At 39.2% G+C, this 24615-nt stretch overlaps 1 protein-coding gene across 5 annotated transcripts in view; it reads right to left on the bottom strand.

Annotated features, from left to right (window-relative positions):
- Nucleotides 1-24615, bottom strand: part of shroom3 (shroom family member 3) — a 78167-nt gene that overhangs the window by 27490 nt on the left and 26062 nt on the right. For 4 of the 5 annotated variants that reach the window (XM_082541630.1, XM_082541634.1, XM_082541631.1 and 1 more), the window contains 2 exons: nt 15298-15486; nt 1645-1770 (listed from right to left, as the gene is read on the bottom strand). In XM_082541630.1, coding sequence (XP_082397756.1) covers nt 1645-1770; nt 15298-15486 — 315 coding nt within the window. Of the gene's footprint in view, nt 1-1644; nt 1771-6900; nt 7876-15297; nt 15487-24615 lie in introns of those variants that run through there. The other variant, XM_082541633.1, reaches the window with a different exon arrangement.

Below are 24615 nucleotides of genomic sequence, written 5' to 3' on the forward strand. Positions count from 1 at the left end.
ATTCTTCAGAAAGGACTAAAGTGGATCCAAGTATGCAGACAGATGGAGAAAGGTGGATGAAAAAGAAGGAACTTTATTACTCATAAACACCCTGCATGATGAGGCAGGCTGTTGCTAATACAGTAAATGATATAAAACAACAAAAATGCAAAAGAAGGGAATCAGGGTTAGTAGAGACCACCACTTGGTAAAGACTGAGGGGAAACATAATAATTAAATACACAGCAGTGAAAGAAGGATAATAAGAAACAGGTGAACTCAGGATAGGAAAAAAAACCCCCAAATAAAACAAACAAAGGAAGAAGTAAAAATACAGAAAGCCACGTGAGGCTCTAACTTTCAAAATAAAACAAGAACTGAAGGACAACGTTCTGTTTTGAAGCCTCAAGCTTCAAAATGTCTTTTTTCTCCATCTGCTTGTCAATGGCAAGTCATTCATCACTGAACACACCTCATATAATTCTCCTTTAGAAACCTCAGGGTTAACCAAAATTGACCAAATACGCAATGCTATGACCCGAAATGAGTGACTGAGCCCATGAACTCATTAGGAAAGTGTCGACCGAGCTCAAGTCCAAATGTTGCATAGGTTTCTACTACACATTTCAGAGTGTAGTAGATCATTAAGCATGGATATAAAAGGAACTTCAGAGGCCGCTAGTGGTGCAGACAAACTGGCTTTTAGACACTCCAGGATTCAGGGGGTCAAAGTTCACATCCTTTGTGAGACAGCAATAAGCAGCTGTGTCTCTTGTCTGTTCTGTTATGCACCGCAGGGTCTTAAACATTAAGTTGGTCATGACAAAAAAAGAAACACCAACATTCTAAGGCAAAATTTATAAATAACATTTTGTAAAATAAGATTAGCTTTTAAATAACACAAAAATGAAGGAAGCGTGGCTGTATCACACGGGGTCTTTAGACTAGACTATGCATGTATATTGGCCTGAGATGAGACACAAGACATCACGTGAGTGTCTGCAACCATGAACTTTGACCTTCTGAGTGACTTACAGATAGTGGTGTTGAGTAAACCTACAATCCAGACTTCTAAACATGTCCTCAGACTGTGCTAGAAATGTTTGAGGTCAGGCAGGTCTCAGGCTCTTATTTTGACAGCAGATTGATAAGTGCTATTACCTGCAGGGTGCGCCTGTAAGGAGGGTTATTTGCCACAGCTGCTGGTTGTAAACGCAGTTCTAAAGCTGATGATCAGCAGCTCAAGTGCTGTTATCGCATTTACTGGAATGAGCATAAATGTGTATATGTGTTAATTACCACAATATTATTGCCTTCCTACCTCCAAGAACAAGCATCCACTGAATCTACAAGTCAAGTTATCTTTGACTCTACTGACTTCTCCAGTTATTAACTTCTTTAATGTCTGGATGTTTGAAATGTTAAAAGAAAGGAGATTTACTTTTTTCATATGTAGTGATGACCAGATATCTGAGGCCAGTAATGAAGATGCATTTGTTTGAAACAGGAGGATGTTTGGTTTAATGACATATCCCAGCATGAACTGACAATATTCAATTAAAAATCAAAACTTGAGCAAAATCTCACTCAGGAAATGGTGAAAATGATAATATACTGAACATCAGGGGCTTAGATAATCATTAGATATATATAAGAAACACTAACCTGGCGTGGTAGTTGTGGTGCCACGTGCTGCTCATGCTGTCCATTGCTCCCGGGTCCAGCTCCTGCTGGCCTTCATCGAGCTTCGATGAATGCCATGAATGAGGACGAGATGCCGGCTCAGTGCGTCTGTAGGGTGAAAACAGAGAGAGGGATTTAGAGTGTGTGAAGTACTGGACAGTGTGACCTCCATTTCTAAATGCTGTGATTAAGAGTGTGTTTTCAGGGTTTAGTTAGCTGTGAAGGATAGTGCAGGGTAAGCCAGCCTCACCTCTATTTCTGACCAGACTTTAACATCATCAGCCACTATCATCCAAACCCATTCCAACCCAAACCCAGGTATCCCAATCCAAGCCAGACTCCAAGACTTATCCGTAAATCCAGATTGGCCATTATCATCTACACTCACCCCAACCCAAACCCATCTGTAGTCCAAGCCGATCCTAATCCAGGGTCCAAATGTAAGATAAAGCTAAAGATAAAACCTAACCAAAGTTCCAGCTCAGCCGCTATCAACCAAACCAAAAACTATTCTAACTTAAAACCCAACCCACCGCAACGTTCAACCTCAGACCCGATTGTGACCTAAATTCCGATCCAATCCGAGCAAAGCCCTCAAATTCAATATAAACCCAATCCTAATCTAACCCCCAGTCCAAGATAAAGCTAAGCACAAAGCCTAATTTAACCCAGTTCCAGGTCAACCACTATCATCAAAAATCCAACCCAGCTGTTACCCGAAACCCCTCAAATCTTAACCAAACTCCAGTCCAATCCAAGCCTAATGTACGAATTCAGGTAAGACACCATTATCAAAATCCAGCCCAACCCTAATCTAAATCTAACTCAGACCAATCTTAACCAACCATAACCTGAGCCCAACCTCCCTGTGGGTAATGCATTTAAAAGCAACACAATACAGGAATCACATTACATTTCACTCTAATCAAACAATGAATCAGCTGCTCAGCTGCTTGTTACACATGTGTTACACACGTTTTTCAAGCATCTGCAAAATGGACAGAACAAAAAGCTTTCTTTTCATACGTTCTTGCACAACAATCGTCTTGCTGTATGGAGGATTAAATGTTCTTTTTCAAAAAAAGAAAAAAAAAAACATCATATGATTGAGAAATTCTTCCAAAAAGTCATGACAGATAGGCAAAACAGGCAACTCCCTCGGGGCTCTTGTTTATATGATATCATAATTTGATTTGTGGCATCATATTTAACCAATCAACTAAATATTTCAGCAGTTCAGTTGGTTTCTGGATTCTTGAGGATCATGAATCACTGGAAGGTTAACAATGATCCAAAACAGCACATTTTTTGCCCAATTTTCTCTGAGAAAGTTGAATCAGCTATGGATAAACTGATGGATAAAACCAGAATATTTCTTTTTCTTTTTTTTTTGTTGCTTGGGGGGCCTGTTAAACATTTCTTGGTTCTGTTGAGTGAATCTGAATTTTGGTTCTTCTGTAGCGGTTTCACTTCATGCGACACTGTTAGGCTGACCTCAGACAAAGTTGACAAATTCATCTGTACTTTGAGCTAAACAGATGTTGGTGTACTCACACTAACTGCAATTTTTTTTTCTAAAACTTTAATTTTAATGTAGCACAGTGACAGTTCTTATGTAATTCTCATATACATGCTGTGTATTAGGTAGTAGTGAGGATTTTTACAAAAAGCTGCACCACATACAACATTAAACCACATTCCCAGTTTATAATTTAACCATATCTGTCCCCTTTCACTCTGCACATATCTTCATTCATAGAGCCATTAGATGCTTCAAATCACTGCAGGGATTCAACCCCTGAAAAGAGATTCAATTCAATTCAATTCAATTCAATTTTATTTATATAGCGCCAAATCACAACAAAAGTCTTCTAGTGATGCTGCCTAAGGGAAGCATGTATAATGTAAACAGAATTGGTCCTAGCACTGAACCCTGTGGAACTCCATAATTAACCTCAGTGTGTGAAGAGGACTCTCCATTTACATGCACGAATTGGAGTCTATTAGATAGATATGATACAAACCACTGCAGCGCAGTACTTGTAATACCTACAGCATGTTCTAATCGCTCTAATAGGATATTATGATCAACAGTATCGAACGCTGCACTGAGGTCTAGCAGGACAAGCACAGAGATGAGTCCACTGTCAGAGGCCATAAGAAGATCATTTGTAACCTTCACTAAAGCTGTTTCTGTGCTGTGCTGAGCTCTGAAACCTGACTGAAACTCTTCAAATAAACCATTCCTCTGCAGATGATCTGTTAGCTGTTTTTTAACCAGAAATGATGACCATCATTAATTATTATCAGAGATGGAACCCCCCCGATCAATTCAGCATTAAATATTATCCCACTGCGTCCTCCCACATGCGCACACAGCTGCACGGCCTCATTCCACTGAGATCTGACTCACCTTCTGCCTATCTCTGCCTCTTTCTTCCATTTCCAAGGAAGGAAAAAAGTTACTGAAGTGTTTCAATGAATGGACGACAACACCAGGAAATTTAATAATACACATAAAAAGTAATAATCACAATGAAATGCTTTAAGACACAGCTTCCAAGTGGTCATTCATTACAGTGTTTTAATGTTTAACAATCCAGTAGGTGACTAGCTCTCTAATATGTGTAGTCACATTGTTATAACTTCTAGATAAGATATTCAATTTAGCATTCCTTTTTAGGATTAAGTTTGGGATAATTTCTGTCCTCCTATGATATTTTAAGTATATTTCAAACCGAAAGGAAAATCTTGGAAGAACTGTTAGATCAAATAACACAGGACTTTATTTGACAGGCAGCACCTTTCTAACATGTGGCTAAATGCAAGCTTAACAATACCTTGGGTGGTTGTTTAGAGGTTAACGCTCTGGGCTCAGATCAGTGGCAGTACCTATGATGACTTGTTTTATGTTAGACAGAGTCAAACTGAATTAAGAACAAGTGAAAACTAAAGTTATGTGGATGTTTCATGATGGCACAATCTTTCATTTTAGTAGATTTCGTTAGCAAAGTAATCTTTTCTGCATCTACATTTATTTTAAAGCTTTGCATACCTGTTACCTGGAGCTTACAATATTAATAGTTAAGTTTGAAATGAGATCAGTTAAAACAGCCACAGAGTCAAAATAAAAGTTTAGCTCCTCAGTAGCATATAAAGTAGTTAAGGTTGAAAAATGCTATAATGGACTCCATCACAAGCCAGAATGTAAAAATTATAAACCGGTGTCTTTACTGTCGTGATTTCCCACAACTTATTTTTGAATCTCACATGCAAACACACTAAATCGGGGTAAATATTGAAGCTGGTTAGAAAAAACACAGATATTGTTTCAGGGATAATTATCATATTTTTGTTTGCAGGGCTAAACGTTATCACATCACCATCATCATACTCTGAACGTGTTGGCAGACGAGTTATGATTACAGGGATACTGACGTTAAAATAATTTCCACCGATACTCATATTTGACATATCCTCCTGCTCTGTATTTATGCTCACAGATAAACAGGAAATGATTTTATCTGACTAAGTAGGAGACAGAGACATGAAAGCCTGTATGTCTCTGAACCACAGGAACCTGGATAATGACAGGACATGACTGGAATACCTCAACACTTTATCATCACCGATGTACATATACACATTTACACCCTTTCTATTAGCTCTGTAGAGAATGTACTGTTTACTCTTTCTGTGAAGGTTCTCAGTCATCCAGGTCATCGTAGTCAAAGGAGCTTGCAAAGAAAAGCGTCTGGACTTCTTTAAGTTGCTTGAAGACGTTTCACCTCTCATCCGAGAAGCTTCTTCAGTTCTAAGGTCAAATGGTGGGGAGTCCCAGATATAAACCTAGTGGGAGTATCCCCCCCACCATTTGACCTTAGAACTGAAGAAGCTTCTCGGATGAGAGGTGAAACGTCTTCAAGTAACTTAAAGAAGTCCAGACGCTTTTCTTTGCAAGCTCCTTTGACTACTGTTCACTCTGATTCTAAAGTATAACAAAGTGTATTTTTATCTTCATTTTGGCCCTGTGTTCACAGTAAGACGGTATCATCCTTGTCCCATACAATTTACAAAGTCAGTTGCAGTTAATTGGAAGATTCAAAGCTCACACACCAAACATTATTTAACAAATCACAATATTAGGTTTAAAACCTCAGGAAAGACGTTCTAGTTTAGTCGTAGCTTAGAGAAGGTCCTGCTGGTTTTGACTTATGGTTCTCATTTTAGTTGGTCTTGATAGATTTGACTTGTTGGTGGGGGCTTCCTTTGGGATGTGACTGTGACACTAAGCATGAATGCTCCACAAAATAAAAGCATTGATACAGTTACCTATTTTCCTCATATTTGTGACCATTTTTAACCAGAAATGATGACCATCATTAATTAAATTAAACTCCAATAAGAGACCAGATAAAATAACTCCATTACTATGTTACTGAACAGGAAGGTTTTCTTTTTAGGGTGGGTTCCACCAACAATTTCTGTATGCAGGAATTCAGATGGAAAATCTCTAAAAGGAAGATTCTGAGACCCTAAAAAGGTCACTGGTGAGGTCGTCAATGTTACTGCAAGTCATAAACATTTCGACAGAGGGTCTAAAATTTGAAAATCTGGCTGCAACCTTTATCCAAATTATCGATGCGTAGCCCTGATTGTTTGTTTGATTTCTGAGATTCTCTGGGCTGTGGCTAAAGGTGGCTACAGTTTTCTTAGATTTATCAGCAATTAACAATTCAGGCTTCCTGCAACTTAACACAAGTTAGATTAATGACTTTTCTCTTGTCTTCTAAGTCACTGCGTTTTTAAGAATTTTTATAGATGGATTAAGATGTTCTAATATTAGTTAAGGTTTTATTTTACAGTTGTCAACTTCAATATTTTTGAATAAGCAGCACAGCAATATGAACCTAAGTTTATCACAATCTCTCAGATGCACTTCCTGTTCTTTCTCCTCAGTTTCCTGTCTGTTTTCACTGCCACGCAATCCAATAAAGCCAAAAAATTCCAGAAAACAATCTTTAAAAATATCCATTCATCCTCTTTGACTATTGATTGTGGTTTGCAAGTACTGTGTACGTGCAAAGCTTGAATTTTGTTTAAACTATACAAACTTTTAACACAAGTCTTTTAGCAAACCGCAACCATTCCTAACCTCAAACAAACCAAATTCTGGCCTGTTTTCATTAACCCGTCTTTCATCTTTGAGGACATAAATTACTCATGTCCCTGTTTTACCTGGAGGTGAATCTGAGGACTTTGGAGATGAGGCCGGTCGCCAGGCTGTTGACGCTGGCCTCCGACGGTGACCGACACAGGGCCCCGTCTGACCGGCCCAGCTCCGTTTTCTTCTGCTTCTTCCTGAGCTTCCTTCGATAGAATGCCTCCAGCAGCTCCATGGCTTCGACTTACAGTCCAGGTTATTCTAGTTTCTTCTCTATTGCTTTCTCCTTAAAACTTCCCGAGGTTCTTCTTTTTCTTTTAGAAAGTCCCGAGAAGATCCATTTCCAGACAGTTTATCCTTTGCTCCTTGGAACTCTTTGATGTGTTCCCTTCTAAAAAACGTCTTTCTAAAAACCAATTTCTACTGAACTCCACTCAACTTCAACTACATGCTTTGCAAGACTGGCAAAATGCCATATTCCGTACAGAAATCTACTCTCAACTAAAATCTACTTTACTGAACTTTAATTCATTACTCCAACTATTGGTTGTCCTCTCCTGACATACTTTTCTTTAACTTCTAAAGTACTTTTTAGCTTTTTCCACCTTTTACCTCCATTCTACCTTGCTTCTATTCATAACTAACAAAAATAAATTTTTTCAGTGTAATCTGTGTGTTTAAAAAAGCTGCAACATAAATCTATCCAACGGCTCTGTTTTGGAGGGTTTTTTTGCTCCTGTTTTCCATCTAAACTCCTGCAAAAAGTCTTGCGTCTACTGTCTCTATTGCCTGTCTGTCCCACTCTCAGATCTGCCTCTTCGCTCAACTTTCAGTTTGATGATGGCAGATCAGGTCGAGTCCGGCTGTGTCGGCCCCCGGCTCCCAGCTCGTTAAGCAAATGAAGCAATTATGCGTCATTAGGCTGCCGTATGATAAAAGCATGAAATAAACATCCCTGGCAAAGCTCGGTCTGGACAGTAGCTGTTGATGTGGTGTGAATAGAGAGACACTGAGAATCTGAGAAGAGACAGAGACAGAGAAAGAGAGAGAAGGGAGGGAGATGGAACGAGTAGCAAAATGGGAGGGAGGATGGAGAGAGATAAAGTTTGGTTAGACCATCAGGGTGGAGGCAGTAGGTATGAAAACGAACTGATAGGAGAAAGAGGGCTAGTGAGCCAGATAAGTAGGGAGTTTTGGCAGAGTCAAAGGCAGGAAATAAAGGATAATAAAATTAGGAGCAAGTCTGGGACTGAGAAATAAACAATAACAAGTCCAAAGGTGAGAGAGGAAGGGAAGAGGAGCAGAACAGTGAGGAAGAGGATAAAGAAAGGCGAGGAGACATAAACAGAAAAAGAGAGAATTATTGAAAACAGTCAATTGCTGAGAAACGGATTTTGAAGCCGCAGGGAGAAAGATGTCTCATGATGCTGCATGTGGTCCTAATGTGAACAATAAACCGATTATTGTTGACTGCTCGGGGGACCACTTTCAGAAGGACTGGTGACGTACTGAAAAAGGTTAAGGATCACCAATCGGAGGTTAGGGAAAGTTAAAAACATAAAAGACTTTTTTTTCCCCCGTTAAGCATGTTATCACACAACAGGTTTGTTAATGTTTCAGCCTTGCAAGCTGAAACATTAACAAATACTTCACCAATCCAAACTGGGTGAGGTAAAACAGTAATAACTCTGACGTACGCAGACATATGTTGGCGTTTCCGGTCCAGTCATAATCTCTTAAAAGGAATGAAATATTCATAATGTTACTGCAGTAAAAGAAAATGCACATATTTGTTTTTGTAATGCTATATTTATGCATTTCTTGCATTGTTACACTGTCACATCCACTAACTCTTTGCTCCTGATGGTGATGGAGCTTGGTGAGTTACTTCACGAGGATAAAAATGGAGGTTGCCTGTTTCTGTCTCCCTTCTGGGGAATTATGCTGAGTTTGTTAATTTTCTCAGGAGGATAATATTTCAAGGATAATATAATTACCGTACAAAAACCTGGCATTTTGTTTTATCCTTGGGATTTAAATGCTAAATAACAAGTGTTAACAGTAGTTGTAGCAGTAATTTCTTTTAAGACCAGTGAGACTTCTTTATAGACATTTGACGGATTATTGATGACCTAGGAAGGTGACCTTCCCTGCACTATTGCAAATACGTGTTTGTTTCGGATCCCTGATGTCATTCTGTATATTGTTGATTTAGCTTTCATATCTAAAAGATGAGTATAAGCTGCTGCAGGTTTAACCAAAAGGTGAAAGTGTAGCTCCTCCCACTTCAGTAGCAGATGCCTACAGCTGGGTTTCCTGGGAGTCATGTGTCATCGGAATGGCATTAAATGTATCTGAGATCACAGAGAGAAAGGGACGATGAGGCGGCGAGGAAATCCTCTCTCTTTGTCTGAATCAGGTGCCGAGGATGGTCTGACCTGCAGCTCTGTTCTAGAAAAATTAACTCACCTTTCTGTCCTAATGCTGCAGAGCTGTGTGCATGAGAGAAGCTACTTGTATTATGGAAATCTTCAGTGATATCTGTATATTTCACCAGTGCTTCAGATTCATATGTTCAGTAATAAGCCATTCCATACGTATAAAAAAGTCAGTCAATCAGAAAGTAGTGGAATTCAGCTCCTCACGAGTAGTTATTCATACAAAGATAGAATATAAAGCGGACATGAGCTTGAAATCATATTTAAAATTGTATTTTAAATATAGTTTGGATCAGTAATACAGCATATAGTTTTATCAAGATAGCAAAACTGACTGTACCACACACTACATGGCTATTGCCTCACTAGAACCTGTGGGGGCTGCGTACCTAAATATAAATGTCTTGTGTGCATCAGGATCTAGGTGCTAAACTAACGGTTTAAAATATAAGCTAAATAAAAATAAAAACTGAATCAAGCTAACTTATATAAAAGCAACTTTAAGATTTAGAGAAAAATCTAATAAAAAAAAGATGTCAACTTTTATCTAACAAGCACTCTATAATTTTAACCAAATGGAACCAAGAAGCTAATTCTAAGCTATTAAGATAAGCTAAGCTAACTTTAATAAGACCTAAAAGCTAACCATACGGTAATTAAAAAGAAAAAAAGAAAGAAGCTAAATCTAAGCTACTATGACAAATAAACCAATTTAAAACTGTGAGGATCCAAGCTAACGGGATGTGCAAGCTAATTCTAAGGTTATGGGCCCAAAGACTCAAATGTAGCATATTCAAGAGGCCATAGTAACACTGGTTTAGGCAATCTATATGTCATTAAGCTAAAGCAGAGGCCCGGATTTAATCCATCCCAGAGGCCATTTACTGCACTTCTTTACCTAGTCTTCCTCTGAGCTTTTTTATCTTTTGTCCACTTCCCTATCACAGTGATGGTTAAAAAGAAGCCGTGGTTATAAGACCGTTTATAACTAAACTGTGTGTTTGAGGAAGGAAAAATGAAACAGATAATTTAGCAAGTGCTCTGATTCCACAATTTATTTACTTAGCTAAGTTTAGCTTAGCTCAAATATAGAAATGAAGGGAAAACTGTTAGTTGGTACCATCCCCCCATTCCCCACTCTGAAATAATTATAATACTATGTGATTAAGTAAATACTAATATGTTCGCCAACCATAGCTTGAAGGATAGACTACAGGCAGGTACATTTTTAAAAGTCCAGTCTTATAAAAGACTGAAAAGTTCAATCAGTTTGCAGTATATATTAGATCTGTTCACTTAAAACTACTAGAAAAGCATCTGTTTGGTGTAGAACAAATAAATGTTTAATTTTCTCTTGTGCTTTTCTGTTGTCGTGGGAAACTGTTCCAGCCCATAATTATCTGTCTCCCTTGGTTTGTGTTACTAGTGTGTTTGTGTCAAAACACAGTTGTGACACACACACACACACACCTTAAACATATGTGTGTGTTAAATATATATCTTCTTTATTCATCTTTAAAATCAACAATTTAATCACTGTTATTTAATCAAAATACTGCAAACCACAGAGTAAGAATAGCAGTACACAATATCTCACCAGTTAATGTGCTCACTCAGGGACCACTGGAGCTCCTTCCATTGTTTTGGGTATGTCCCTATAGACTATTAGACCCCTAAAAACTATTCCAGTGTCTGTTTAAACTGTATAACTGAACACACTATGCAAGAAAAACAATAATACGGGTTTCCACTCAGCTGAGGTGCGTTTGAGCCTATTAGAACACCTGAAACCTACTCAGAGATTGGTTTGATGCCTCTGAATTAACGCCATGCCAGTTCAAGTTATGGATAAGGAAAATCTGCCCTAGGTTTAAAAAAAGTTCAGTTTGCTTAAGTTGCATTTTCAGTTTAACCCCTTGAGGTGTAAGTCATTATCAATCAGTGATGATACCAGTCCTAATCCTATATTTCAGAGAAAGGCAAAAACAGGGTTAGAGAGGATACGGGTCATCACCAATAAAGTCCTCACAGGTTAATAATGTGATGGTGGATGCTATTTACACAAGTCTGCTGTATCCCAAAGATGCCTTATACCTTCTTCACACCTTTTCTTTACTCCCTTGGTGCTTTCCATTGAAGCTAAGGTAAAGTGATGAGGAAAACGAGTTATGAGGGTTTGCTTTTATTTTTTTTATTCAACCACAGCAATAGACAGAGTCAAAGACAGGTGTAGTTCTCAGGCCTGAAGACTGAAGCCCACATTTAAACCTTCTATGGGACCTCAGTAAACACTTCTCTGATGAATTAATGAGCTTAGTCGCTATCTTTGTGTCAGATGTGAAGTCCATTTTGTAAATTTTAGCTTATCGAGCTTATCGAAAGGAAGATAGACTACACAGTCAGATCGCCCCCTGGTTCATCCAATCGTCATAAACACTCATCACGAGGCTTCAGAATAAGACTGCATGACATCATGGTAGACCAACCAAAGATTTCTATTCAGGATGCTTTGAGTGCTGTGTCTCTTCCTTATAATGCCTTATTGTAATCCCCAGCAGTTAACCTAAGTAAAGTAAACCAGAGTGAAGCCAAATGGAGATTAGGAGGTATGATTAATCCTCAAATCGATTGATCGAGGTGAACGCATGCACTGACTGGCCTGCTCGGTTTGTGTTTGAGCTGTGCCTGAGAGGGAGTTGTTTGTGTTAGAGTAGTGTATGTGAGTAACTATGTGATGATGTTGCTTCAGAAAAATGTGGTGATTCAACTAAAGAAACATTCTGAGGAGGAAAAAGGAGTGAAGAGAAAGGGAAAGATTGTAGGAGAGATGAGGGAAAAAGGGATGAAGAAGGCATAGAAGAGCCTGTGTGTTTATAAATCATTCTGTCTGTCCTCTCCAGATTAACACCCAGCCTCATGGGACTCTGATGGCCCACTTCCTGTTTCTGGATGACCAATAAGACACGAGCACCACTCAGTGGCATCTGATAACCACCCAGGGCCCAGGGAATTGTGGAAGAATGGAGTCACTCTGCTTGTTTATTTGGCTCCTTGAGACTACTGCTGGAGTACATTTTAATGACCGTGTTGTTGCAGGCACCATGCTCAAAAGCATGTGCAGGAAGTTCGCTGTGGAGCCCCAGCCACCCTTTCCCAATGAAAGTCTTGGATATGTCGTGAAGTTATGAGTTTCACACGTTGCAAGGCAAAAAGAGAGAGAGAGGGAAAAGCAGTTTGGTGCGCAGGCTTGTGCTTAGTCACACTAGCACCCCCTTGAGTCTGTGACGTTAATTACAGACACACAAACCCTTCCAGAACATGAGCTGAGCTCTGTATTAGGATGAACCCCTGGTGCAGTGGTGTTAGCATTTATAGACTTTGTCGCGAGAGACTGATGGATGTCCACACCGCAGATAATTCATCATTTCTTTAGTTTACCTCAGACTAAACTAAACACCTTTGACTGCAGAGCTAAATAACACTAAAACAATGAGGCAGTTTCAGCGTCAAAGGTCCTTGAGGTCTGCAAATGAAAAATTTAAGAGATAAATCTATTTTTGTATCGGATTGTGAAATCAATCCCCAATTATTTTTTTATCATATAGAAATAAACCAAACGATTATTATTTGATTCATAAGTGATATATAAATGGGCAGGAGGTTAGCACTGTTGCTTCACAGCAAGATGGTCATGGGTTCAAATCCAACACTCAGACCAGGACTTTCTGCATGTTCTCTCTGTGTTTGTGTTCTTTCCTGGTACTCCGCTTCCTCCAACAGTCCAAACACATGTAGTTAGGGAATCTAAATTGCCCATATAGGTGTGAATATTGGAATATCTGTGTGTGCTATCCCTGTGACAGACTGGCATCCTGCCCAATGTCTACCCCGACTTTTACTCTATAACAGCTGGGATAGGCTTCACGCAATCCTGAATTGGATACGCGGAAGTAAATAGATGGATGATATTAAGTTCAGCTTATCTTAGAAGTTGTTCCTGCAGATTGAATTCAAGTTCCAAAGAAATTAAAATCCTGTAAGAATCAGGAACATCGTTTCAAGTGTTTATTGTAAATGAGCTCTTCAACACTGTCTGAATTTTGGGGGAAAAAAACAAAAAACGGTCAAAGCTGATGACATCACAGAGTTTACGCAAATTACAGGAAGCTATAAAGATGATGCTGCTGATGAAGTCACTGGTTGGTGGTTACCATAACAACACAGTTTTATTTCCTGTTGAGCTGAGCTTGATTTTTAAGGTCACAAACACACAACAGGACATCGCAATAAATATCACACCCAAAGGAAACACATGCAGGACATCCTAACACCGGTGCCGAAGACATCCTCAGCTGACCGCCAACATCACTTCCTGTTTTAACCTGCATGGCATAAACCCAACTGACATTTAGGAAAATAAAGGGAGAATTATTGACTCTGGAAGGAATTGTTAATGAATAGTTGGCAGGAAATCCCAGTGAGCAACACAATGGCTGTAACCATAATTACATGCACACTGTCATCCTCTCTTTTTATGGCCCTCTTTGTTTAAATGTGTATGATGTCATTTACATACTGACATTAAAAAGCTTCTTATTCTAAATTTCTGCATTTAAAAATAGTTTCCAAAGTTAACCAAAGCCATCAGCTCTAACATGTCCTTGTATTATGTTGAAGAGATATCAACAGAAGTTAAACTTCGTCCAGACTGTACTACAATATAGTACCAATTTCTGCCACAAGATGCAGCACTGAGTCAAGTTAACCTTTATTTAACCAGGCAAAAGAAAACATTCTTGCTTACAATGGAGGTGTCCAAATTCATAGGCTGCATCCTCCTGAGGCCGGATTTATAGACCAATTACATCACAGCAGCGCGATGAAGGCTGTCCAAATTCGTAGACTCCGACAAATGCATCCTCCTTTTCCCCAGATTCGAAGGATGGGTCGGGTGTATCCTTCATGGCCCACTATATCCCAAAGTTCATAGCACGGCCCAGCCAGTTCTAGTTTCCAACAATGGCGGCAGCTACTTAGGTTTAATATTACTCTTATTACTCTTTCTGGGTCTGTTACCCACCAGCTCAATAGCTAGCCGAAGCAAAAACAGCGAACTCCCAGCACAGTGTTTTCAAACGCCCCGCAGTCTTTTAAACATGGTTAAACATGGTATATAAGTTACTTAGATAAAATAAAAATGGATTGTTTTTTTGTTTTTTAGTGTTTTATTTGTTCATGAGTAAATCGATTTGGCTGAGATTACAGCTGAATAAACGTCAACTGAAAAATCGATTAAACAGAAGCGTTAGATGATCGAGAATTTACTCCAGTGTCCTGTTATATTTTCGATAGCAAGGAGCAGGCGGCCTAGTTTATTAAACTCCACCGAGACAGCTGGTGACGCAAAACTGAAAGTTAGACCGTCCAGGTTCACAGCCCCTCACTTCTGGCCTACCCGGCCTTCGGAGGACCTGGCCCACGTAGACCACGAAGGCTGGGTCCTCAGGAGGATGCAGCCTCTGGATTTGGACCCCTAATGACAAACAAACACCAGCACATATCTAAGGCAACACAACACACCCAGTGGTAAAACGTTGCCCCTAGTGGTGAAAATTTGATCTTTTCCTGCAGTAGGTAATTACAAAAAGTACCTTTAAATATATCTTATAAATTAAGTTTCTTAGTAATTTTAATGCAACTGATTTTAAAAAGTGAGAGCTTGTGTTAAAGTACCTTTTTTGTCTCTCAAACAGCTCCTGATCCTAAGAGCTTGAGCAAAAAATCCTAAAATGTAATCGATGGCACGCTAATTTTAGCCAATTATATCATAACCACATGAACACAAACTCTTCTCCATGGTTATATTTCTTGCCTAGAAAGGCAGAAAAAAGAAACCACGATCTAAAACCCTTGTATACTACAGCCGCATGTGGAGAACTCCAAAGACAGACAGGTGGCAAGAAATGATTGGATAACTGCCATTTGAGGACACAACTGATTGGAAGGTGATACAGGCTTTCAGCCACCTCCTACCGGTTTCTGATGCGTAGTTGGACTGCCGAACATGGTGGGCTGTGATGTAATGACCGGTGCGTCTTTTGTTCCTGTTGTTCTTGTGGTGGTGGCGGCGATGGAAAGGAAGAAGGAGGAGGAGGAGCAGGAAGAGCAGAAAGAGAAACCGTTGAAGGCATAAACTCTTCGATGTATCCCGGATCAAGCTCCCTGAGGAAAAACATAGACAGAAAATTAAAGTTAAACAAAATTTTTGTTTCATCCATCTGCAGCTGAACAAGGAAGCCAATACGGAACTGCAGTTCTTCTAATGGCCACTTGAGGCTGGCTCAAAAAGTGAGGCAGCCTTCACAGACTCCAATGCTAAAGTGTTCAACTCTACATTAGAAATAAAAAGGATTAAAACCTGCTATGAAAAATAAGTTGGTCTCTATGATTAGTTTCCTGCTTTAGAGAAAATTTTCAGGGGAATTTTCTAAATAATCGGTCACTTACTTAGATTTTGTAAAGGCTTAGAATTTGGGGGTTGATTTGATTAACAGGAGTAGAGGCACAGAGAGCTGTAGGCCTCACCTCCTCTAATTAAAATCACCGAAATTCCTAGTCTTGGTTTTTGGGCCATTTTTAATGGAATTATCGGACATATAATAAGGCTTATTTTGTCATACAGCATCCAACTTAGCACACCACCCTCTTATCCAAATATGGTTACTTTGGGCTCCAGAAACCATACAAGGCAGCGGCTAATAAAAAAAAAAAAAAAAAAAAAAAAAAAAGGCCACTGGTTGATCCACATCCATATATAAAACCAGTCTATGATCCTTTCAGAGATGCTCATTTCAAAGAGCTGCCTTTATGACCACCTTCATGTGATGAATTAAATGGAACTCTGGAATTTGTAGCTCTAAAAAAAACTAGAATGTGCATTTTCTGAAGAAACTGCAGTGTGAATGCTTGAATCTGAATGTATGCACTGAAATGAATTAATTGCTGAATTCTAAGTTAAAAATGTTGAATGAGATGAAAAATACAGAAATTTGCACCTGAAAACACAAATGCTGAAGTGCTAAAAGCTGACGTTTACACAGAAGAAGAAGTTGGAAAATAGCTGAAAATGTTTTAAAGGTAAAAGAAAATTTAGAGTCAGAAAACATCTGAATGAATATTAAAAGTTCATATTCTTTGAATCACTGAATGACTAAAATGTGATCCCTCCACTTGGATCAACACAATTTAAAAAGTTTACATCTCTGAGCTTTGAAAGACACAGTGTTGGAAAGAGAACAATAATGGCGACATTTTGAGGGTAAAATGATGGCTGTAACACTGTGGACACAGCAGCAGTTGAAAGAGAAGTGTTTAAGATGAATCTTGGCAGAGTGAGAGAGAGCTCGTTAGGCAGGCAGGTGTCAGCCTGGTTGCTATAGAGCAGGGGTCACCAACACGGTGCCCGCGGGCACCAGGTCGCCCGCAAGGACCACATGAGTCGCCCGCGGGCCTGTTCTAAAAATAGCTCACCATAACAACTTACCAGTAAGCTGCATCTATTTTTATTTTTTCTTGCTATTTTTTTTTTAATCACAATTGCATTGGTGTTAATTTGTTAGAGATAATATATTAAAAAAAAGTTTATTATTAAATATTAGATCATGATCTAATATTTAGTGCTAGCTGGTCTCCACGGAAACAGTTGCCGTGAAGACCAGCAAAGGCAAAGGTGAGGAGATGAGGAAAACATGGCGGAAAAAAGGAAGAAAACATATAATTTTCACAGTGAATGGGAGGAAGAGTTCTTTTTTACCACTGTGAAAGATTCATGCATGTGTCTCATTTGCGGGGCAACTGTGGCAACGGCAAAGCGGCACAACGTGGAGAGACATTTCCGAACGTGTCACACAAGCTACCATGCTAAATACCCAAAGGGCAGCACACTGCGAGCGGAAAAGGCCCGTGAATTAAAGGCAGGTTTGAGCAAACAGCAGTCTTTTTTCACGAGACCGGTGAAAAACTCTCAAAAAGCAACCGAAGCCTCATTTAGAGCTACACATTTCATGATTTAGAAAAAGAAGGCATTTTTAGACGGGGAGTATTTCAAAGAAGCAATGATGATAATTGCAAAAACTGTGCTTAAAGACGAGAAATATGGAAACGATGTAATCTCCACTCTCTCTGATGTCCAGCTGGGGGCAACTACAATTGTTAGAAGAGTGTCGGCTATGTCCGGGAACTTGGCCGATCAGTTGGATCAGGATCTGGCAAAGTGCAGTTGGTTTAGCATCCAGTGTGACGAGTCCGTCGACAGCAGCAGTACAGCACAGCTGGTGGTCTTTATCCGGATGGTATTTGATGGTTTCTCCACAAAAGAAGAACTTCTGACACTCCTGCCGCTAAAGACAACTACGAAGGGAGTTGACATCTATAACGCGGTGAAGGAGTTTTTCGCGAAGAAAAAGGTACCGTTGGAAAAGCTGGTATCAGTGACTACCGACGGGGCTCCTGCTATGATCGGCCGACATACGGGATTCATCGCTCACTGTAAAGGTGACACAGAGTTCCCAAACTTCATGCATTACCACTGCATCATTCACCAGCAGGCGTTATGCGCAAAGGTGATCGGCTTCGAGCACGTCATGACTCCCGTCGTGAAGATCATAAACAGCATCCGCTCCAGAGCTAAACAGCACAGAACATTCAAGGTGCTATTGGAGGAGCTGTCAGCTGAATATGGTGACCTGCTACTACATACGGAAATCCAATGGCTCAGCAGGGGACGGATTTTGCTTCGTTTTTTGTCACTTTTGGGTGAAATCAAGGAGTTCATGCAATCCAAAGGGGAAGACACATCTCTGCTGGAGGACACTGAGTGGACACTTGACCTTGCGTTTTTAACAGACATTACTGGGAAACTGAACCATTTGAACTGTGAGCTGCAAGGCAAAGGTAAGACTGTTGCTGACATGATAAGTGCTTTAAATGGATTTAAAGCCCAGATGAGCATCTTCTCTGTGCATTTACAGAGAAAAAAGGTGCTGCACTTTCCCTCTGTGCAGATGGTGCTGAAAGACAATGCTTCTGCATCTGAGACTTTTGACAAAGTTGCAGAAAAGTACACTCAAGTCATAAACCGACTTGGTCAAGAGTTTGAGAACAGGTTTTGTGACCTTGATCAGCTTGAGCCATGTGTCTCATTTGTTTCCAATCCTTTCATGAATGTGGACACAACATGCATTGCTGAGCAACTAAGTTCAATGTTCAGCTTGGATGCTGGACAGGTGGAAATCGAAATTGTAACATTGCAAAATGACGTCCACCTCAAAGCCTATCTGGGTGCACCAAACTTTTGGTGCCTTGTTGACACAGAAAAGTACAGTGGTGTGTGCACAGCAGCTATGAAGGTTGCCAGCCTGTTTGGTTCAACCTATCTTTGTGAATCAGCCTTTTCTGACATGAACTTCATCAAGAACAAACACAGAACACGCCTCTCCGATGCACATCTGCAAGACTCACTCAGAGTTGCAGTGTCAAGTTATACCCCAGATTACAACACACTGGTGAACAGCATGCAATGCCAGGTTTCCCACTAACAGACAAAGAAAGCCATATTAGATGTTCTCAGTGGCAACATTACAGTGTCATGTCAAAGTTGAATTTAATTATTGAAAAACAAATGTGTTTGTTAAGTGTAACATGTGACAATTTGCTTTAAAATGCTGCCAATTTGGTGAAAAGTTCTGTAAAATTTGAAAGTTGATTTTTTGTATGTTACATACATACAAAAATAATGTATGTAACAGTGCATGATTTGTTAAAATTTGTTAGTGGTAAGTGAAAATCACTTCAAAATGTAAATACTTGCAGAGATATATAGAAATAAAGCGTTGCATATTGATATTTATGTTTCCTACCTTGTTTCCTACTTGCATTCTTTATAATTATGGTGAAAAATAATTAACATAATTATTGTCCGTACATAGATGAATATCATTAATTATTAATGATAACACATAATTAAGTTAAACTGAGGAAATTTGTTATTTGAGAAGTGTGTGTCAAACTGGTAGCCCTTCACATTAATCGGTACCCAAGAAGTGGCTCTCACTTTCAAAAAGGTTGGTGACCCCTGCTATAGAGACTGCACCCAATGGCTCCATACACACGCACACAGACATGCACCTCACTTTTGCTCCTTAAAATGAACAGTCAGCCCAAAACAAATTGTTCCCAAAAGAAAACGACAACTTGTATTGACAAAATTCTTTCACCGTGAGTGCCAGCAATGTCCAGTCTACCAAATTCTCAGTTTTCATGCCTGTGGAGTTTATTATATGGACGTGGTGACAGTGTAAAGACAGCCTGTACTTCTGGTTTTCAAACAAACCTTCTGAGCCATTTTAACATTAGAGTCTATGGAAGAGTTGGAGGGAGGAGGCTGTGCATTGGTGACATTTATGAAAGAACCATAACACATATTACAATAGTAAACACATTGGATGAAAGAGGACAGCGATGGCTATGTTTTGAGGGTAAAATGATGGCTGTAGCGCAAACGCTGCGGACACAGCAGCAGTTTTAAAAAAAGATTTTAAGATAAATTCCCCCCCCTCCTCTCACTCTAGCAGTTGAGCTGTCTCACTCTAGCGGCAACATTCCGTCCCATACACACCCATTATAAACTCTGAAATGGGTGGAAAAAAAGTATGAAACTTAAACTGGAACTGAAGAAAAAGTATAATAGATATTGAAAAGATAAATACAAGTTGAATAGTTGAAAGTCTTGTCTTCGTTTTAAAGTTTGAATGGTGGCTCTATGTCAATGTATGTGGAAGTATATACAGTTTAAAGAGGAGGAAGTTGAATGAGAATTTGAAGGGTCTCTCCATTGAAATACATGGGAAATATTTGTTGAAAAAACTTGAATAATTTTAAAAATATAAATGTTAAAAATGAGAAAAGTAGAAGCAGTCATGTCCAAAAGAAGAGGAATCTAACGGTGTTTGAACGGTTTTTCTAAGTTGAATGGTTTTGATGGAGTTAGATGCCAAAAAGCATTCACACTAATAAAGATTAGAAGGACAATACTGTGAATGCTTTTCAAGCATTCACACTAATAAATCTATTTTAGCTGCTTCCTCATTCATAAACTGTAACTGATTGTCTGATTTGGCAGGTTTTTTTATACCCTTCTTTCTCAAGAAGGGATTTTTGCATCTTCCTGGGTTGAATCCAAGAGATCTGGCTTGCACTTACACCAAGGAGCCAGTTGTACATATAAAAAAAATAACCTGGCATATTCTGTGCCCTAACAGGCTCTGAACCAATAGCATTGTTAGAAAACAAAAGATGAATATTTGAGTGATCTGTTGCGGCACAGCTACTTAAACCATCAAACAAAGACCAATCCCTGATAAAGCTGGGTAATAAACAATGAAGAGACACTATGAGTCATGTCATAATCACTGCTCTGCTGTTCTAAGGTACTATTTTTAATGCCACAACTGCCACACACGATCCATTCACTGCCTTTTTCAGTCACTTATTGATCTCTGTTGGGTTACCTTTAGTAACCTTTATATTTCACAATAAAAACCTCCCATGAAAGGGAAATGGGAAGAGTTGTATCTTTTTGAGTTAGCAAAGGAGAAGTGAAAGTGTCAAAAATGCATTTAAAGTTTTTTTTTTTTAGTTTTCTGACCTTGTTATTTTTGACCTGAACCGAGTTATGCTGTGCTGACTTTCTCCCCCAGAGCAGATCTGGCTAATCTGCAATGAATCAAAACTTGACGGCTAAAATAAACCAAACCCCGCTGTGTTCAGGTCCAACAGGTTCAGACAGGACGGTTTGCATGCCTCTTCTCTGTTCTGATCACATTCACAATTCAGACATTCATCAAACGCCACAAGGGGTCGGACAACAATAAGAGAGCGCGCTCAATGAGCTGCAGTTTAAAGGGTCAGCTGTGGCGTTAACAACAGTGGGGAGGTCGGAGGTCACATGATCTTGGAAGATGAAATACTCCTGTGAGTCCTTTTGTTATCTGAACAAAGAGAACACAGAAAATGAGTTTCTGTTTTTACTCTGTGGGCCAGTGAATCATCCATCTGCTCTCACACACAGACACACAAATGGGAGCCACAGATGAACCATCACGACTGTTTATTTGTACATCTGTACTTAAACAAAGTCCAGTATTTAACGTCTGCTATCATTTCAATAAGAGTTCAATAAAGAGACAAAAACAAAGAATAAAAGTCTTTATCAGAAGAGAAAATCACTCACCTGACCTCTCTTCCTCTCTAACGTTTGCTGTAGATGTGTGATGCAGAAATAAAAATGCAAAAATAAGACTGTGATTTTGTGACAAGCTTCCCTCTTAGCCAAAGACATAACTAGACTGATAAACTAAAAATTTGCATTCATCTATCCATCCATCCAACTCTTTCCCCAGCATAGAATCAGAATCTCTGCTGTGTATCCTGGGTCTGCCTCATGGTCTGTTCCAAATATTGATTTTCAAGCTCATTAGAACTGTAAAAACTTGCTTTTTACCTTATATAGTGTATTTCCATGTACGCTTGCATATGTTTCAATAAAATTATGTACCTATTTTCCCATTTTCCTAGCAAAATATAAAGTAATGGCATATGGCTCATGATGTTTGCATGGTTCTGAATGTTTGGCCTAAATCTGGACCCTTTGTAGTTTTCTTAGGTTCATCTGACTCGGGGTGAGTGTGTTTGCCTTATATGGGCCAAATATAAGTATGTTGTGGTATTTAGGACACATATGGCCTACAAAATCTCAACACAATTAAATTCCAGTGTAGCTCATGACCACCTGTGGTAGATGCAACACTTCTCCATACAGTAAGTGTTAAAAGCAGCACACATTAGATGTGTCTGCTATCTGGAGTATCTGTCTTGTACTGATATACTCCTGACTGCAGCAATGATTCTCTCTGATTTAGAAAAAAACAACTCAACTCAATTCCACAGGGAATCATTTTAACCCTCTGATGCATGAATTATGAAAGCCTTGGTCAAGCTTTTTTTTTAAGTGCTTTTATTCTTCTCAGGACATGAAAAAAAATGTTCAACTCTTTTTTTCCCAAAAATATATAAAGTTATAAACTTGTCCACTCCAGTGGACTACATGCGCCCCAGCACTTAGCATGAAATGCTGTGAATTTACTATAAAAATGAATTATCTTGTGTTCTATTGTAAATATACAAACCCTTGTTTGCTTGTATCCTTTGAAAAACACCTCAGCAATTTTTTGGAACTTTCAACTCATATAACCCCAATGTTTAGATGTAAATAATAAAACCAATCAACAGTCCTAGCTGTGACTCCTACACCTGAATATGGCAAACTATCTCCAACAAGAAAATTTTTTGAGTCTACACAGTTCTATAACGATGCAGGACAGTATTACCAAGCCCTTATTAGCATGCTGGAAGAAAACACAAACTGACATCTTAGTCTCTGCATCTCCGAACACTTCTATGTTCATCACACCTAGGCTGTGCGAAAGTTTGCAAAGCATGGCACACAGGTATATACCACCTCTTGTTTCGACGTCTGTGGGGGTACATTGCCAGACATTGGTCAACAAGATCAACCCCACCCATGTGTTGATTAAAAAGGGCCACGGAGAAGGGCTTTTGGATCATCGTCATCTTTTTTTCCTTCTTGACCCATCTGTTGGCAACATCTTCAGGGGATTGGCCAGCACAGGACGAGATCATGTGGATGACAGAACTGTCGAACCATATAGCCTGTCATAAAGCCTAAGGTTCCTGCTCTCACCCATACCTTCACTCTCCAGGGTTTGGGCTTTTTTGGTATGAATTGCTTGATGGACAGTAGGCCTTTGAAAGGAATTATCTGCTCATCAACTGACTGAAATTCCTCAGGGTCTGCTGCTGCCTTGAATGTCTCCTGAAGAGCACGTATGATTGGTCTTATTTTGAAGAGCCTGTCTGTGTTTGGTGGCTGGTAAGTCAAGTTATCCACAAAGTGCAGGTATCTCAGGATTCGCTCATATCTGCTTACAGACATGGCATTTGCAATTATTCCAAGACGAAGACCGTCCTCACTAGACCAGTACATTCGTGCCCTAGGATACCGAATGTACCCCATAATCAGTTTGATCCCTAAAAAAACCTAAATCTTTTCTCCTGTTACTGACAGTTCTTTCCCTTTTTGTAGAGCATACAAGTTGGTGTTGTATGTTATATTATCAATTAGATCTGCCATGTACCCATCTCCCACAGCTCCCTGATAACGCTGACCTTCCTCTTCATCCTGCCCCGTTCTCACTTTCTGCATCCTGACTGTCTGTGTCTTCATCATCCGTAGCGCCTATGTCTCTGTTCTGCTCTGGCAGCCACTCATCATCACTGCACTCATCAATGAAATCATCATCACTGGAGCTGGATGGAATTTCCTGGACTATTCTTTACGCTGCCTTATTCTTTGCTGCATTTGAAGTCTACAAAATATGATAAAATAATTATTATAGTAACTCAAACTACAGCTGATCTGCACAAAAATATATATTTTAAATATATATATATATATATATAATATTTGAGTAGCTTATAAATGTAACAATTATACACTTACTTATAACCAAAACAGTCCCAAAAAACAGTGAGACAATTTATGACTTATGTTAAAAAAATATAGTGGGTAATGCATGATGTCCACTTCATTGGACACATGGTTAATCGTAGTTTTCTACATATTAGACATAACAATTTCTTATTCCAAACAGATAATATCCTTCCCTAGATGTTACTGCATATCATCTTTTTTTTTTTTTTACCTGCTGGGCTCTTTTAGCAGGATATGCAAGCAGTGGTCGGCAGGGGTGACAGTTTGTCTGCCATCTTTGATTCAGAGGAAATTTACTTGCAGTTGCACTAACTGAACACTGAACTGACCTCAATGGAGCATGGCAGCAGAGAGCACTCTAGACACTCTAGAGGCTAATATGCAGTTCCACCATAGAAACCAATGCATTAAAGAGATATGTACGTTTTAGTAGCTGTCCACTCCAGTGACCACTATGCATCAGAGGGTTAAAATCTTAATTTTAATCATCAGACTTTCATGTTAAAATATCTAAATTTACAGCAAAAATACAGATGCTTACAGCCTGTTAAGGTCTAGTTAACTATCCCCATTTAATATTGTATATATTAGACAGCATTAACTCTGAGGTATCTGTGCCTGTGTGCAGTTCATGCTAACTAGATTTTGATTAATTTATTGTTGTCCCACAAGATATGAAACCTCACCATAAAACCCATCTGAACATTATTTATCGTTTAGTA

Source organism: Aulonocara stuartgranti, assembly GCF_965226115.1.
Source record: "Aulonocara stuartgranti genome assembly, chromosome: 7".
Taxonomy (NCBI): domain Eukaryota; kingdom Metazoa; phylum Chordata; class Actinopteri; order Cichliformes; family Cichlidae; genus Aulonocara; species Aulonocara stuartgranti.